The sequence below is a fragment of the Lepidothrix coronata genome, unplaced genomic scaffold (genome assembly GCF_001604755.1).
Source record: "Lepidothrix coronata isolate B3197 unplaced genomic scaffold, Lepidothrix_coronata-1.0 Scaffold96, whole genome shotgun sequence".
NCBI classification, from domain to species: domain Eukaryota; kingdom Metazoa; phylum Chordata; class Aves; order Passeriformes; family Pipridae; genus Lepidothrix; species Lepidothrix coronata.
In genome coordinates, this window is record NW_016690276.1 from 1155271 (window position 1) to 1174516 (window position 19246).

Here is a 19246-nt window from a genome sequence, read left to right on the forward strand (position 1 = left end):
CTGACAGGAAAGCAAAAATCATGAAATATACCCACCTTTGTATATGATAAGGAAAATATAAACATACATCACTGTCACTGCATGGGGTGGTTTTCTTCTACAATTAAAATAATGTATCAGTTAGACTTCGTCATAAGATTTACATTTTCCTTTCATCTATCTCGGTAACATTTTGAGTTTCTTAACGTGCAGAGGAACAGGAAGAATAAAAGAAAGCCTAAGAAAATTAAGAAGAATGAAAATTGTAGATGGACAAGGTTGCTTTTTTTTCCTTCTCTCTTCATGGCTATAATATTTTTGATTAGTTCAGATTTTTGAAAACAGCCTAGAGATCCTACAGCACTTGACTTTCATTAAAAATAATATGGAGGTGGCTTTTTCTAAACTAACCGGGGTGAAGACACAGTGATTTCAGTGCCTTGGGTTCTGCCTGTGGCTCTGCTCTGCTCTTCTATCTTCTCTCAACACTTCTATCTGTTTTGAGCAGTTGGTTTTCTAGGCAAGAGCTCTCAGTTGCAGAGGGCCCACCGGAGCATGGATGCTTCTCAACTGGGGATTTCTCATGTTACTATAATAAAAGAGATGAGTCATGACTCTGAGATGTGTGCATAAATTCCCTTGGCTGCTACACCATTACATAGTAGTTGGGTTGAAAACAGAATAACACATCTCTTTACTCATATCAAACAACAATATTACAGAAAACTTCTTCTAGGAAAAATGAGATGCCTTCTTCAAATGAATGAGCAGCCCCTGTAAGGGCAAAACAGGCAGGTGGCTACATCATTATGCTGACAGACTGAACGTATTAGAAGTTCTCTTGACCAACATGCTCTTAATAAAAGGTTTTATTTCATTCCTCTGCACACATGGGCTTCTGTTGCAGTCTCCCTTGGGAGAGTTCTGCTTGCCTTCTGGAGTCTGGAAAACATCCCCCTGCTCTTTGCATACTAATCTGCTCTGGTGGACCTGTGGTCCTGATCAAGCTGCTCTGCCCTGTAATTCTTCCCTGAATGCCTGCTTTCAAATCAAGCCAAAAAGGGAAACAAATACTTATTCCATCAGAGGTTCTGACATGTTACATTAAACAAGCAAGGCATGTGCAGAATATTTATGTTTTGGGAAGAAAGAGATGGTAGTATCAGGATAACCTTGCCTTCCACTCAAGATCTGTGTATAAACAGAGATGAGACTGGAAAAGGGCAGCATTTAGCCATTTCACACAAGAGCAGGATAAACTGCATCTTTTTCACACGCTTAGGCACTATCATTGCAAGAGGGAACCTTATGAACATACTGCCTTTCAGACAAGGATTTCAGAGTGCTCAGCAAATACAGATTTGCCGTCACCATTTCACATCAATTCACTCTTGACTAGAAGGAAGCCTTTTTTTAAAAGGAATGGAATTATTAGGCTGATAATAACATCTTCACCATGGTATAGGCATCTTTTTCTCAAGCGGCACATCCGCTATTTGAGTTTCCAAGCAGTTAAGCTACGTGCAGGGAGAGAAAGTGATCACCAAAGTGATTCAGATTAGTCCAGATTAACAACAGACAAAGATGTTTTGAATCTTTTCTTCCATTCTATAAATGACAATAGCACATCTCAGTCTTTTCATGCTCAAGCAACAAAGGAAAAGTCCACATTGACACAATGATTCACAAGTGGGAGTTTCTTTCTGGCCCTATTAAATGATGGATCTTTATTCCGTATTATGACACTATAAAATAAACAATTTTACTACACAAAGAAACAATACTATTTACGTAACTTTATAATCCATAGCCCTCAAGGAACAATATGTGCTTCACTATTATCTTGCTTGTTGCTATAAGACAGCTAGTCCTGTGTTTTGGAAAAAACTGAAAGCACAACTTAGCCAGCCTTTTATGAAAAGCCACAGTGGTCGACTAAAGCCAAGAGTGAGCTGAAGAAGGGGCACTGGTTATCTTCCTGACTGTGCTAGTGCCAACCCTACACATCCCAGGCAAGATTTCAGAAAAGACCAAAAGCCCAGCAGGCACCAACCTCACACCTACGGACTTGCTGTACTTATACATTCAGGACAGGGACAATATAGATCTGAACACTGTCACTTCAGATCCTCAACAGAGAGGATATAGGTGACAGGCTCTGAGCATGACAGCTGCATGTCACAACTCAGGTAACAAGCCTTCAACATAACCATGCAGTACAGCTAAGTCTTCTCATAGGGTCCACCTCTTCCTGACTACCAGCAGCATTTTACACATAATGCAAAGCAGAACTTGGCCTGCCAGGGACTTGTAGCATCTGCTTTGTACCACACAAATGAACTAGCAGTCATTCCAGACTGAGTCCAGCCAAACACTTCCACTTGTATGTTGCTTTAAAAATATTTGTGACCTAGCGAAGGGAACTAATTGTGCTGAAGTTTGAGCCAGCAGGGGAATGCTTTGCTTTCTTATTCTTTACACAGAACACCCACCAAAGTCATTAGGTAGGATGAGTGAAAGGCTAATTGCAGTGCTTCAGTTTATAGCAATCCCCTGTGAGATGCAGTGCATGCCTTTAAAAGTGTTGTTCCTTGCACTGAACTCGTACATCAAATGGGAAATAATGCAACTATGGAGGCAATAATGCAACTACCGTGGGTGGTAACCAGCCAATTCTTCTTACACCTACAGCATATTTTGTTCCAGAAGATCATATTAATGCTATTATGGGAATTATGGAATTGTTATAATGGACCTGCTAGGCAATATTGTGTATTTGGAAACTTAAAATAGCAATGACCACCCTAAATTTTCACTACATCTGCTTTTCCTTTTCAATTCAGCCTGCTGTGTCTCTGCAGGCTCTCTAGTTTAACGACTATTCGTCCCTTCATGTTCACAGAAAAATACTAACTACCGGATAAGGGAGTGTATGTGTATACTAGCAAGATCATTAGTCTGAATAAATGTGACAGCCGAGTTGCATGAGAAATGCCACAGTTAGTGGTAAGCACAAACTACAGCTTTGGGTGTAAAATACTATAATTACAAGGGATGGAGAAAGCTCCACAGTTTTTATCCCCACAGAAATCAATAGTTGTGCAGACTTCTGCTCTTTGCTGGAGCAGGAGCAGTCTGATGAAAGAGCTTATTGATCTATCCAGCTGATGCTACTGAAGTGAATAATAGACTGGAAGAGAAAGGGCTTGTAAATTAGACTCATTCAATCCAGCATTTTCCAGCATATCTTTTACGTGCAGCTATATAAAGGTATATATTTACAAGCGAGTTTTTGTCAAAGCAACAGGCTACTGACTCCTTGTAAGAGGCTCTGTCTACTAATTCTTTGACCCCAACTACACCCCCCGTGTCAACCTTCAAGCTCTCACTAAAGACTGATAGTCAGGAGGCAGCACCGGGGCATCTAGGAGCAGGATTTGACTATGGGGCATGTAAGCAGCTGGCCAACACATCTCCCTGAGGGCTATGGCCACAGAAAAAAAGGTGGCTGTAGCTTCCTCCATGCCACATGTGCCATGTCAGACCCAGTGGCATGAAGGCATTGGAAAAGTCTGCTGTGGATCCACAGGTTCCCAGCCTAGGAGAAATGTCAGTTCCTGGCCAGTCCCCAAAAGCCTCAAATAATATGGAAAGAGGCATGTTGTTTTAGGAATGAAAGGAGTCCTGTGTGTCTTCCTGGCTCAGCAGGTAGACTTTCTATGAACCTAAATCCACATGGGCAAAAATGTAAGTATTCAGATTGATTGCGCATAAACTGAGAAGGAGAAATAAAAAAAAAGGGTGGGGGGGAGAGAGAGAGAGCAGCAGGCACATTGCCACCAAGTACGGCAAATCAATCTTCTCAGCAGTGATGGATCGGGGAGCAGGACTGTAAGTTTTACAGGTATATGAAACCCCGCGAGTATAAAGACACCATTAAAACACTGCCATTAAATTCCAACACTGAAGGATTACCACGGCCCCTGGAGCTAAGCAGGTCATTATATGACTGCATATTTTTCATTATCATTTTTTATATACATATATATGAAGCAGAATAGGATTCACAACAGTTTCACCCTCTCTCCTGCTGAAGACCTCTGCTTTATACTCAGCATCCACTTTCACAAATAAAATGCAATATACCATCAACAGATAAACGAGATCCCTACAGGGCTTTTATTCTGCTGTACTATTATATCTACTTTTCCACAAGACTTCTGCTTAAATGGCTCTCTTTATGCACACACACAAAGATGACATACACCTGTCTCAATATAATCTGATAGTGAAGAGCTCTTCTGTATAGGGAAATGTATCTTTTCTTCCTAATTTACCATAATGACTTATTAACAGTGCTGGAGCTAGGGGTATGCTAGCTTCCCCACAATAAAAGTGTTATATAGTAAGACATGGATGGATTTTTATTTTTTTTTTCTATCTTTAGAAATGAAAAAGAGAGGAGCTCTAAATTTCACCTTTCCATTTTCCCCATAAAAAGAGATTTTTTGCGGCATTACAGCTTCATAGGCTGCTGACACTGACTAATAGTTTTTAACATGATGGAAGTATTTGTATGAGCCACACTGAGGAAGCTATTTGTAACTCTGGGAAACCCCAGAGCAAGTGGCTATGCTGTGCCATAGGGTAGCTCAGAGATCACTGCCAGCATAGTAGCCATCTTATATAGTAATTATTCAAGGGGCAGACCTATGTATTAGTTAGTAGTGTCACTTTTCTGTCATTGTGACTATTTCAGTCAAAAGTAACCTGCCTCAGAGAATAAAAATTCTTAACTCCTTTTTTATGAGAGAACCCAAAGCATTTTATGATCAGGACACACAGATATTGAATAGTTACAGCCACGACTCCTTGGATAACAGAGAGCTGAAGCTTGACAGAGAAGTACTGTAGCGAGATGGGATGAAGGAACAGGAGAGATGTGTATGTGATGATTTTGACTCAGGTTATTGTGCTAATGAAATGTGAAAGGGAGTCTTGATGCACCATCAGCCCAAAGAACACCTCATTTTTGAGAAGGGATGGGGTGCAGAGCAGATTAATTGTTCATCAGTATATGTCAGAATCACACTTAAAACCTGCTTTTTTTTTTTACTTCTCTCTCCTATTAGTCACAAAGGCAGGACCATGGCATAAACAGGTGCAGGCAGAATAGACTTCAGTGCTAGAGCTGATCTTAACGAGGCTGCACCATGATGATGACTATACATGAAGTTTGCACTGGTACTGCCTAGATACAGCCTACCTCCTACCACAGGGCACTTGAAATCCAAAAAAAGCACATAACTATTATATGTAGAAACACGTGCACCCACCATTCCTGATATTAAGAAGCCACAAGCTGATCTGCTTGGCCAAGTTTACTCTTTAAAAATGCTGACTTTGCCCTAAATGCTCTTTTTTTTCCATTTACATTGCTGTAAGAGTCACTGCCAAACTTCTCTGGACAGATGCTGCACCTGTATAGACAGGAAGACTGTTTGGTGGGGAGACCGGGGGGAGAAGACTCTTCCTAATTCTTCACTGTTCAACTTCGTATACCTCAGACAGCATTACATTCATCTTCAGGCAAAAATAGTGGGTTGCCCAGACTGGTGAGAACCGGATTAACTCATTTCTTTTACAAATGATTCTGTGACTTTAGGTCATTGATACTGTTCTGCAGCTATTTCTGGTTTCTCTGTGGTCATATATATCCCAGACTCCAGAGAGGTCACAGTGGCACTTACCCTGCATGCAGAGCCCGTCAGTGCAGTTCTTGGACTGCAGCACCAGCCCCTCACAGTCCTTCCCCCCGTTCTTTGGCGCTGGGGCCGTGCACTCCCTCCGGCGCCAGTGAGTACACTCCGTGCCACAGGTGGACCACTTGCTCCAGGATGTCCACTTGCCATCCACTGACAGAAGGAAAGAACAACTTGTTAGGGTGTACGCAGAAGTGAGACCAAGCAAGAGCAATGCACACATTGGCACAAGCCAGCCTGCAAGTCCTGGCCATCTCTGGCAAGGCAGAGGGATCATCAGCCTGCTCTTCTCTAAGTTCTACTTCTGTCATGTAAATACACATTCACCCCCACCTCTCCTTTCTCTCTGCCCTGACCTCATTTCTGGTCTTTCTTCCCCTTTATATAAACTTCTAACTAGTTTATCTGTGTTCAAAGTGTACAAGCAACAACTCAGGAATCTGTGATTTTATTTTAATTTTTGGCATTTTTTAACACAGAGATTAAACTGGTCCAAAAATTCTTCTTTAGTAGGAAGATATTTAATGTTAAATACTCCCTATTAAAAGAAATATCTAGAGGTACCAAACTATTTCACATGAGCAGAATCAAGAATGTGTTTAGTGCCTTTCAACATCCTGCAAATGACTTTCAAAAGCACTAAATCGAACAGGTGAAGAACAAAATGTGAAATTGTTCTTGTGACAGAGCTGGATGGCCAAACTTAACAAGCTCAAGATGACCTTACTGACATTGATTTGAGTGGGTCTGTAGAAGGAGGAAAGCACTGCACAGTAGGGGCAGAACTTTGTCACAGATAAGTACCAACTACCTGGTGTGTCCTGAAGCAATTTCCTATTTTTCAGAAGTTTACATTTAAATACCTTTTAAAGGTATGGATACACATCTCTTTCCAGAATAAATGTCTTTGTATTTGAAGTCAGGTAAACATGTGCCTCAAATTTAACATCCTGTCCTAGTTAGCACAGCTGAGAGCAGTTCATCATGGTATGGGTGTAACCCAAAACTGTGTATTCTATAGCCCTCCATGCCATTTCCCAGAAACTGTTGTCAATAGACTATTCGCACCCTCTGCCCATAAGAGCCTGACTCCTCAGGCTATAAACTAGGTGTTAAGAGGCCTGTGAGATAGGAGGATGCTCTTACCTTTTATGGAACTCCCTGAGGGAAGTACTGACCATTCCTGCCTGAACTGGAGAATATATAAACCTGGAGTTTCAGAACCTTTCTACCACTCGTGGGATCCAGAAGGAAGACTGCAGCTCGTCGCTCTCAACCTCAGCTGGACTGCAATCACCGCTTCTGACCAGACTGCAACAGCTCTCCCACCAGCAGGTTTTTCCCCTCTCCCTTTACTTTGGACTCAAGTGGGGCCCAGGGAACACCACTTTGTTCATGCCCCAGGGTACCGGGTTGTACATGTGGGTTTTGTGGGTTAAGACCAATTGTTTGTTTGTATGATTGTACTTACTGTATTATTTTAATAAATTGTTATTCTGACTTTATAATCTCTCCTTTGAGTTGGGTTCATTACCCCTGCTGGTTAACTCCTAAACCAGCACACATCCACATCCCAGATGCTTCAGTTGCTGAGACAGCTGGACTGAACAGACATTGCAAATATATTTACATCGCAGTTCCTTTCTATATTCAAATTCCAATCCTTTTCCAGAGCTTTCAAGCATTATCTCCTACAATTTGAAACTCTGAATGTTCCCCAAATCCCCTGAATTATGAGGGCTGAGACACCAGTGTAAGCAGCATGCAAAAGTAGGGCTGAAACCCATGCTGCTTGATATGATGTGCTCACTATTTTATCTACTTATGTAATACAATTTCATATTCATCCCCTGAAATGTTGGATTTATTAATAATGAGAGGCAGGCTTTTGTAACTCATAGTATTCTCCTGAAATGACTGATGACAGACAAACAATTTATCTAGGGCTGTGTGCTGTTGATACTGAACCTGGACACAGAGTGGTGCAAGCTATTTTCTGAACGCTCTGGCCCTCGCAGAAGGCACCACCGTTGAGTGGGGCAGGGTTGGTGCAGGTCCTCGTGCGCTTCTGGAAGCCTCTCCCGCATCGGCTGTTACACACTGACCACTCAGTCCAGGTAGACCAGCCTCCGTTCACTGAAAAGCAAGAGGGAGAGTATGATCCCATAATCAGGCCAGCTTGGTCAGCCCAAAGCCCACAGTGATGGCTGGGAACAGCACGAGAAGCAACGCTGAACAGACAAAACCCATGCCTCCAACATGCCAAATGTATGCCAGAAGTCACTGTAAAAATTTGAAGAAATGCTGATGCCAAATGAAAAGCACCATTTGATGACAATTAGGGCTGGCAGGTGACCAACCTTACTCTGAAAACTGACCTGACCAGCCTTAAGCTCCTGATGGAGTATGTATGATCAAAATCCCTGCAGATTCAGAGAGCACACACAGCTCTAACAGCCAGAAGCCTATGCTCTGAAAGCTGCAGCACTTTCCAAACGGAGACAACCTGCACTCCTGCTCATGCTCAGATGAACCCATCACCTATGTATGCTGAGACACCCTCATGCTTTGATTAGATATTGATAATTTTCTCTTCCTTTCTTTGAAGACGGTGATTTCAGGATGACAGGACAACTTCACTCATCCCTCTGTGGACCTAGCTGGTGCATATGAATGTCTCAGCACTTCCCTAACAGATATTTAAGCTGTTCAGAGTGAACTAACACTAAATGCATTTTTTTAATTGACTTTGGGAAGATATTTATCTCTGGAAAGATATTTATGCTGACTCTCCGTTTCACTCACCTCATTTTCTGGGATAGAGGAATAGATGAAGAAGGAGCTATGCTGCTCTACATAAGAATGTCACTGCCAGTGTATGGGTAACATACTAAGTGCTCAGATTCTCTAAACCCAAATGTTTGTGATATGATACAACCCTTAAGCAGCTCTGGTAGCAAAACCCATAAAAATGCTACTGCCCTACACATGTCTCTTGAATGTACTGTTGAAAAAAAAAATCTGTATATGTATGAGGAGGAGTTGCCTACATCTTTATGTTTCTGCATTCATCACAGTTACAAAACATGGAGCTCTTGCATGGTCCATTCCTCAATATCACAACCACTGCTAATCAACTCAATTCAGTCAGTTTTCTATAAAAACTGAACTAAAAGGCCTTCATTGTAACTTCGGGGAAGCAACTGCTTACAATTAAATCTAACTGCTACCCTGAATATGAAATGAATATTAGGGATAATCATAGGGATTTTTTCCTACTTGTCTATCCTATAATTAAGCTGATTGTAAGGAACACCAGTTCAGTCAGCTGGCACATCATCAGAGCAGGTTTTGTTCTGGTGGATACCCCCACCTGGGATGCATTTGGGGCAGTAACTCTGCAGGGGCAAAGGCTCAACCTGGTAGGGCAGAGCTGCAGCGCAACACAGGCTGGAAGAGACCCTAGAAGGGCATCTCATCTGGCCCCTCCACAGCCAAAGCATGACCAGCCTCAGTTATATCAGGACTGTGGATGCAGACACATGCAGACACTGTAGATGCTATCCCATGCTTTGTACTCCCCTGACGTTTATTTTTAAACTAGGCTGTGCGCCTCTGAACTGCAGTCCCAGAATGCTTTGTTACTTTGCCCCTGATGTCAGGGTATGTTTTGGCAGCAGACACCAAAAAGAAGCTTATTTAAATAAATATAAGAAGATGGAGGGTTGTGATGAGCTCTGACACTCTTACCAGTATCTGGGAGCACGAACTTCCCATCAGTTTCACTCATTTCTGAAAAGTATCACTAAGAACGTGAACTGTGGTGGTAGTAAGCAATGCCTTGGACACTCCTGTTGGAGAATGTGCCCTCGTGGCTCCTTGCTGTATCCAGCCGGCATGTGTTACAGCAAGGGGAAAAAAAATGCCTGCTCTTCATGAGGTAGCTGGTTGTGTGTGTGCCACCATTTCCTGTCACCAATAAGCCAAGCCATCAGACCTGTACTTCTGATATTTTCAGTAATGAACCCTGACTGCAGTCCCTTAACATGTCTGCAAGTCAACAGGCAGCACAGGCAGCCCAGACTGACCACAATCAGAGTTGCACACACGCATTTTGCATCCTCCTCCCGCTCCTCTCGCTTTGAGTGTGCATCCATCCATTTGCAATGGGACAAGGCACCACTTACCATAGACAATCACAGTCGCTGTGGTGCTTTTCCTTTTGGCCACAATGTTTTTTGCAACACAGGTGTAATTGGCTGTGTCAGAAAGCCGGGCTTGCTTGATGATCAAGTTGTGATCAATCGTGATGTAAAAATTTCGGTCTTCCACAGGATCAATAACCTCTTCATTCTTCAGCCACTCCACCTTGGGGTTTCAAAGAGCCAGAGGGGAGGTAGTAAGTCAGCACCAAGTCACACCACAATTGGACAGGCACAGTATCTATGATTACATTGCTTTTAAGTACACATGCACTCACATGTACATACGTGTTATTGTCTTGCTGCAATTAGAATTAAACAAAACAGAGACAGTTACCAAGAAATCACAAGGACATCAGTGCTTATTTTTCCTTTTTTACTTATATAAGCTACATTTTATTTTAATAAAGCATAATTTCCTTATCTACACAAAAACAAAAAACAAAAACCAAAACACAAAACAAAACAAACAAACAAACAAAACAACAAAAAAAGCCCACCCATGATTTTTAATCTAGACAATGTTCTCTTTACTGCCTTCCTAAAAAAACCCACCCTGTTATATCCCAGCTGATGGCAGTGAGCTGCTCTTAATATAATTTGGCTGCAAATCCAGTAGCTCGTTTTCATTTCAACTGTTATGTTCTGAAGGACAAGACAGGACTGGGCCCTGGATGGATCAAAGCTCGGTCTTTGTGTCACTGGATCACTTCAGCCTGTGTCCAGGACTTAATTAAAGGAGGAAAAACATAAACACAACCAGCCTGCCAGACTTGTGAGGTGCTAGCTGCCAAGACCTGCTTTCACAAACCTCACTTTTCTAAAGACATTTGAGGAACTACCCAAGCATTGATGTACCCCAAAAGCAACCAAGAACCTGCTCCCCACCTGAGACAGCTGTACAGACTGCCCCAATCCATGGTGAGAAAACGAATGACCTCTCCTGGTGCTCAAGACAGAAGGCTCAATTCATGCCTGGACAAAGCCAGTCCAATGCTGTAAGACCAGTGCTGGCAGATGTGAGCTTGGATTATAGGTCCCCACCACCCAGCCCCCCTCTTTAGCCCTGGATTAAGTAGCTCCAGCTCCCCTACCCCAGTTTGGGTGGAAGTATATCAGGTGTGAGCTGCTTCCAAAGGTGTACACCTTAGTGAATGTAAAGCCATTGCTTCAGTGAAGGCTTGATTTAAACCCCCCTTTCCCACAGCACATCCCTGCAGTAGGTGGCAGTCAACTGTCAATACTGTGTTGCTTAAACTTGGGGGTGTAAAAAGGGCCATGGAAATGGATACATGTGTCTGTGAGGAACAGGAAAAGAAAAAAAAGATATAAAACTGTCTGTCACTACCACAATCCTGTTTCACCATGGAAGATATAAGCTCTGAGTCAATAGCCTGGTTTTCCTCGACAGGATGACTAAAATTGTTCTTCCTCCTTCCTTGAATCCTAATGGGTATCAGGTATAATCAAGACAGACAGATTTCTATTCAGTCAATGGCAATATTTAGCTCCTTCCTCACCTGCAGGTCAAGTCCGCGTGCATTCTAGAATGAAAAACAAGCCAGGAGCTTATCTTCACCAGTGGTAGGCTGTCACTTAACCACCGCCTCTCACACAAATAAAACACCTTTTTTGGGTTTTAATGTCATTGATTATTTCTGGGATGGAGTACAGACTTATGCTAGGGGTCTAATAGACGCTACATGCACTGCCAGAACCACGTACATACCACCTTCAAATTTGCCTGTAATCTTTCTATCCTCTGCACGTTGAAGACACCAGGACATCAGTAAGAACAGGACTACAGTCTACATAGTCTAATGCTCAGTCTAAAATGTTTCTGGTATGCCCATCAGAGCACATACTCTAGCAGCCTTTGGCACCCTGAAGGCTCCATGGCCAAGCACATGGTTGTCTTTTTTGAGTACTCTGCAACACTTTGTCTCTCCACTGAAAACACACATGCATATTCAGTCTGGGTCTCAAATGATTAGACAAAATTAAAGCTGTAAGCATTAAATTCCCTATCATCCCTGCAAAAACACCAAAGATAATATGAAAACAGAAGTTGCCAAAAAAAAAAAAAAAGGCAGCTCTGTATAATTCAGTATATTGCCTCTGGCTCTACACCAAATCTCTTAGGAAAAAGATCCTTTTCACCTAATGTCTCAAAATTCTACAGAATTTGCTAAGAATAAAAGTTTGCAGAACAACAGGATGCTTCTTTTTTTCCGCCAGTACATCAGAACTGTGTGTGCATGTCTAAATCCCATCTCTTTCACAAGATATCTCTAATAAATCTAATTCAGTCTTCTGACATCCAAGTTTTTATGATGTCTGTTAATGTTGCAAACTCCAATGTTAAATCTGAAGGGAGGAACTGATGGATGATTTGACACGCAGCAGGAGTCTCCTTTCACACACATTTTAGCCATCAGTAGAACAACACAAAAAAGAGCACATCCCTCCAGTGGTTGTGTTTTCTCCCTCAGTCCTTGTAGAAATGGTAACTAAGTCAATACACTACAACATGTAAGTGAGGCTGTTGTTGGTACTTATTTTCAATTATTATCAGCCTCATTTTCTCTGGTGCAGGTGACTGCAGTGCTCAGTACCTCCAAACTTCTGATTTTTTTTTTTTGAGGTAATCAGTATAGGTAGGAGCAGGGTTGTTCTGTCACGTAAGTAGGAAGAAATCAGGCGTCAAATACAGAACACAGAAGAGAAGAGAACAAAGAGGAATGAGACAGCGTGATTTATGAATGACAAGTATGCAAACTGTTATTACAGAAGCTAAAAGCAACAATCTCTTTTGATGCCATGTCATTCCCCAAGGCTCAGCCCCCTCACTGAAGTAGGCTGTTAATTCATTCAATGCAGAAACTTATCCTGAATTTAATTCTGCTGCCTGAATAATAGAGACTGGTAGATGAGGCATCAGACACTTACATGCTAGAGACCTGTACCCCTTCAGGCAAATGGACAGAGGGGCAGCAGGACATCCATGGACATTTCAAAGTGCACAAAAGCCAGCCTCCAAGGTCATACCAAATCACACCCTCATGCCTCCGTTTTTCATATATCTAGAGATGTTTTAGAGTAGATGGTTGCTTTTGCCTAAAATTGAAGATGTATATTTACTGGCTATAATAACAATTTTTGAACAGGCATCTAGTCCTACATATTCAATTAAATCAAGCATGTCCTTCCAACTGTTATTGATAAATGTACTGATGGCTGTGCATGCATATGTAGGAAAAGCATGGGATCAGTTTTTCTTTATCATAACAGAAATCATTTAATTGCCAACAATTATGCCATAAAGGATGAAGTAAGTGTACCCCATGGGAGATGACAGGTATGGAAAATTACAACAATTTGCAATTTTTTTTTTTTTATATACAAACTCTTAGAACAAAGCAGAAAGAAAATCCCCATTTCTTATTGTTAGTTTTCTACTTGCAGAAGTATTTTTGTTATATGTTTGCAAACTGACTAGCAAAAGAAGCCCACTCAGTTGAGGTGTGAGAGTAGTGAATGAAATCTTGACTCATAGAAACTGCAGATGCTGAGAAGCTGGAGCACACCTGAAGCCAGTTACCTTTTGGTCAGAGCTCCTTAGCACTCTGGAAGCAACTTGCAGAGCAGTGAGGCACACAGCTCCTGCCAGCTGTGCTGGATCTGCACATCCAGTGCTGCTAATGGGCTGGCAAGCAAGCCTGCAAGAGACTAAGCCATCCCTGTAACGGGCTGAGAAAGCGCATGGTCCAAGGCAACTGTAATTTACAGCAACATACCTTGTAGCATCTTTCTGTCATCCCGTTCCCCAGTGAGAGACAGATGTGTTGTCTCTAATCATTCACTGATTGGTATCGGGAGATACATTAACATAATTGGCACATTTGTTCTAATTAACAGAGGGAAGCTGCCACATGCCACCCAACATGAAAAGCAAGACCATCGGCAAGAACAGAAAACTTCCGATCACCACCTCAGCTATACCTGGGAGCTGCAGCCAAACCTGTGCTGCCAGAGGATGTTTCCAGCAGCAGCACAAAATAAGGCAGCACACACAGAGATAAAGACTTGCAGAGCCATGACAGGCTTCTGTGCAGACTAAATGAACACAGGGAACATAAATCACACAAGCGATTACAGACGCAGGAAAACCTATTACGGAGGCTAATTGCTGACACAAATTTAGCCATACTAAGTTACTAGCATTACTAGGCACTTAAGTCTCTTGGCACACTTGCTTATGTATGACTGTTTTAGAAACTGGTAGAGCAGAAGCACATCTGTTCCAAAAGAAATCCAAGGATGGAAAAGGAATAGGAGCTCATCTAGGTCCTGCCCTCCATATCGTACAAGTCATTCCTTACACCTCTCACAATCTCAAGAGCAAAGTCAGCAGGGTATGAGTTCTGGATCCTTGTTGCTCATTATCTCCTCTGCACCAACCTGCCCTAGAATCATCTTCAGAGCAAGGTCCACCTGCCCAAAACAACAAGTCTTTTATCCTCCAGACATAGACAAAGTGCTCCAGTGCAATTCTCCAGAAGAAACAATGCAAACAGCTGGGAGAGACTTGCCTTGATAAAAGGCAATTTGTAATTCTGGGAAGTGAGAACATTGTACCCCTGCCTTCCCCATGCCTGGTTGATGCAGCAGGATTGCTTTCCATCTGGTCCCTCATCCACATCGGCATTGCAGTTGGCGTTCTCTGCAGCTGTGCCAACTGGTCACAGCGGCATCACTTGCCTTGCAGCAGTCCCTGCTGAGCTCACACAGCCTCCAACAGCCACAGGGAAATCACAGCTCCCCTGCTTCACCTGAATTGTAACAACAGACACGAATCCCAAGCCATATTGGTAGTAAGGGCACACATACTCATTCCAGTAAGAATAAAGCATTTGTGCAACTAGCTACTGATTTGGACACAGTACAAGATGTTCAAGTGAGACAGAGAAAGCTTTAGCAGCTTTCATACAGGCTATCGAACCAGCAGCTATTCCAGATACCTTGAGACTTGAGTGCCTATTTGAAGAATGTTATTTGATTTTTGGATTTTGTTTCAAATGTATACTTTCACCCCAGCAACTGGCTGTTGAAGGGGATGCTGTCCTCTATATACTATTTACTGAAAAGAGATTTAAGGTTAAAAAAAAAAACAAAGAAAAAGGTGATCTCCAAAGAGACTGAAATTACAGCTATGAGCGACTAAAAAACACACATTGAAAATGAGACAGCAAATGCAAATCACCACAATGTTTTGTTAAGTTTTTGCTATTGTGCTTCTGCTGACAACAAGAGGAATTGTTGTTCCTGCTGTGGAAACACTTCCTTAATCACAAATATATGCAGCTTTCTGCTTGAGTACTAAAATCTACATGGGGTGTATGTACAGCTGCTGGATGTCTCTGGCCCCATTACAGTTCTCTTTATGCACAACTGGGAAGTGAAACCTCACAGAATAAACTTCAAAGGCCAAGGTGGACTGGCAGAAGCAGATGGAGAACTTTCTTCCATACAGCCTCAAATTCAAACATAGGTCATCATCATCATCATCATGGCTGAGCTTCACGAACGAAGATTTGGGAAAGGTCTCTACCCATGTTTGTTACAAGCGCGCTGGTGGCTAAAAAGGCCAATACGAGATAGACACGTCCGGTTGCACAAGGCACAGCAAAAAGACTCCTTAGATGGTATATTCTGAAAGGCACGATTCTTTCTGCATTGCCTTTTCTCCTCAAGAGTGATCCTGTGTGCTTTTTCAAAAGCATCAGCAGCGTTATAGATGGTGTGTCTCCAGGCCTCCTGATTGGAGGACAGAGTAGACCAGTTATGGTGATCAATATGGCCAAGGCTGAGATGTTGTTTCAGGGAGTCCTTGTATCTTCTCTTCGGGGCTCCTCTCTTGCGGCAGCCGGTGGCAAGTTCACCATAAAGAACTATTTTAGGGAGGCGGTGGTCCTTCATCCTTGAGACGTCCCCTGCCCAACGCAGCTGTGTTCTCAGCAGCACGGCTTCAATACTTGTGATTGCTGCTTGTTCCAGAACTGATGTGTTAGCCACATAATCTGACCAGTGGATGTCCAGGATTGTACGGAGACAGCGTTGATGGAAGCGTTCTAGGAGACGCAAGACCACTACGCGCCGGCCAACAGGGGCGCACCGTGTGGCTGCCGGTGGGAACTGCGCCCCCGTAGGAAATGAGAGGAAGAACTATGGAGTACATTGAAGTTTGCCAGTCCGAGTTTTGGGGGAGGTGAGGAGCATCGGGCGGCCTGTGGGGGTCCTCAGACCAACAGGAGGGTGGGCGGGGCAGCCCTGTATGGAATGTTGCAGGTGAGCAGTGAGAGTAAAGATCTGTGGTAACACCATGGGAGGAGGATAAGGCCAGGGTAGATAGCGGGCTCTTCTGGGGGGTTGGGGGATTTTGGCCGGGCTGGGGCCATGGGAGATGCCTGAGCCCCAGGTGGGTGCAGGGGCCAGAACGATTTGTTTTCGGCTCACCTGTGGTTAGTGCCCAGGTTCAGTCTGTTTTGGATTTATTTACTGAGCCCTGAAAGGGTGGTCAGGACAACATAGATCATGGCATTATTAAATGAAAACCATAGCATCTGCTATGTGGCCATCAGAAGTTTCTGGGCTTCCTTTCCTACCTGAACGAAGGGCTTGAACTGGAGGTCCCATAGCTCATATGTTGACTGGCACTTTTGGCATCATGTGGGCATGTGGAGTCCCCAGTCCCAGAAGCAACTGAGGGGGTCTGTATGGAAGCAGCCTTAAATGAGTTACCAAAGTGACATCTGCAGTCCTTTGATTGGATTGATAGATGGATGGATCTTACTCTTCGCAGCACAGAGCTATATGCTTTTCAGGATCATTAAATTCAATAAGGGAACAGGATTTGGGGGCTGGCTGAAGTACCAAAGGACATGCCTTTCCCACTCAACCTCAAAACTGCATAGTGCCTGTTATCATACAGGCAGCTCCTCCTACAGTTTCAAAAGGTTGTAAGCTGTAAATCCAGAATGGATTTTGTCCAGGTTACATTTTATAGTAAAAGAAAAGCATCAGGTCTAGAAGTACACGGAAAATCCTGATCAAAACCCAGGAAAAGCTGATCAAACAATTCTTGAGTGACAGCTGACATGTTCTGCAGACAATATTTTGGAAGTATCTCCACGAAACCATGGGAGCATCATAATTCTTCATGCCTAAGGTGAGCACTGCTTTTGAAGAAGTTACTGTCAGAGGAACTGACCAAGGCAGACACTATCACCAGGTGACTGAGGGTGCTGTTAAGAACCAGGGGCTCTGCAAAGCCCTGACAGAGGTAATTCTCACACTTCAGGCCCTCTGAGGTCTGTTGGCTATAGTGAGCAAGTCACTCAGTGTCAAAGTAAGACCTGATGGACTAATTTCATAGGCATATGAGATTATGATTAGAATAGTATCTCCAGGATGAGGAGCTATCTTTTCTAAGGGGAGAATTGGGAGGTATGCTCATCTATTTCCCCTAAGTATGGAGATATGCTCATCTATCTGCATAAAAAAGTGCAGCTAAAAGCTGTGTCCCGCACTGCATATCTTCCAAAACTAAAAAAATAAAACACTGCTCCTTCTGAGTACATTCTGAAAAGGACAGGTAGGTTGTGCTAGCCAATCCCAGAGCTGTCCCTGCCACAAAAAGTGGGTTGTAGAGAACATGATAAGCTAGCAAAGTGTATGTCAGTGCTCTTGTAGAACATCTCCCATTGTAATATTTCCTGGACAAACTAGAGATCTGACTGTTCTCCAGTCCCACAGATCATCCTTGCCTGAACAGAATCATACATGAACTTGATTCACTTCTGAGCACGCTCTGCCCTCACTTACTTTGGCATCAATGGAACTGCACTAGAAAGGAAAAGTATAGGGGTAGATTCCATAGAAACTTCATGTCTCAAAAAACTCAGTTCTACAAGAAAACTTGTGCACCTTGACATGGGTTGCTGCACTGTGGAAATGAATTGGTAGGAAATGTAAAAATAAGACTACCTAATAGTAGTCAGCTTACTTCCCAGGAAAGCACAAAACCCAAATGCCAACCTATCCTTCAAGTAGGAGATTCTAACCCACCTCTCATGCTTTGCAGAAGAGTGTCCCGACCACCACCAGTAGACTGGGGGATAAAATATATGTAAAAAGGAATGGAATTATAGGGGACCAGGCACTGACAATTACAGGGAGCTTTATCCTGGAGTTTTTGAGGACAGACCTGCATTGCCAGACCCTACCCAATGGCTCTCCATGGAAAAACGGATGAGCAGTCCTCATTCATTTTGGGCTGTGCTCCTTCTGCATGCAAACCTGTCTCCCCCCCCCTTCCTCCCACTGACACTGGAAGGCGGTTCTGCTGTATGTTGCAAGGTACTGCAAAGAACAGTGTCACTTCTCAGGTAATTAGCTTTTATGGCCACAAACTCCCCTATTTCTCTCTCTCAGAGCTCACCTTCCTGCTGTGAATGTAAAACACTGTCTCAGTGATACACACCTGCATGGAAATGCATATACATGAACTCCCAAGTAAGGGATAACTGCTGAAAAACATAAGTGGCTCTCACGAAACAAAGCAAACAGCAGCCACCTTAATAATCAATTAGATGGAGCAGCCACCTGATGCAGCCTATTTGGAGAAGTCCCCAGCTTCCATCAGCTTTGCCTGTGCAAGAGCAGCTGAATAAAGTTTGTGTCACGGTCATCTTGACTAGGCAAAACACCCTTTTCTGCCTCTTGACTCAGTGATGCTTTCCCCCTTGCTCTAGTTCCTAATTATAGCCATGAATGTGGATAAATATCATATCCAGTTTTAAACCCAACCGGGTCACCAAACTGTGCGCTACACCCTGTTCTGCAATTAAACTACTCTGTGAAACACCTCAATTATAATTAAAGAAGCAATTATCCCCCTGCTAAAGGCCCCACAAATCACACATTTCAATGCAAAAGTTCGCCTAGCAGCTCTACGGCATATTAACCAATCTTACATCTCATTTGCTTTTTGATCTATAACCTATCCCAATGAGCTAATTTGATGTGACTTAGTGTCTCTAACTGTATTTTGTCATGTGCAAGATGATGCTGGCATCTTTCAAGTAACAAGTTAAATGAGCTAAGGGGTTAATTCTAATAACTCTGTCATTACTGTTGGAGCATCACAGATTAGGATCCTTCCTGCCTTCTCCAGTTAGGTTTGAAAAATGCACACACAGAAAAGAGTGGAATTGAAATGGAAGCTTCTGTTGCTGCCAGGAA

At 43.0% G+C, this 19246-nt stretch overlaps 1 protein-coding gene across 2 annotated transcripts in view; it reads right to left on the reverse strand.

The window, feature by feature from the left end:
• Positions 1-19246, reverse strand: part of UNC5C (unc-5 netrin receptor C) — a 255164-nt gene that overhangs the window by 40251 nt on the left and 195667 nt on the right. For both annotated transcript variants that reach the window (XM_017822256.1, XM_017822255.1), the window contains exons 5-7: positions 9929-10109; positions 7710-7877; positions 5730-5894 (exon numbers count right to left, since the gene is read on the reverse strand). In XM_017822256.1, coding sequence (XP_017677745.1) covers positions 5730-5894; positions 7710-7877; positions 9929-10109 — 514 coding nt within the window. The remainder of the gene's footprint in view (positions 1-5729; positions 5895-7709; positions 7878-9928; positions 10110-19246) is intronic.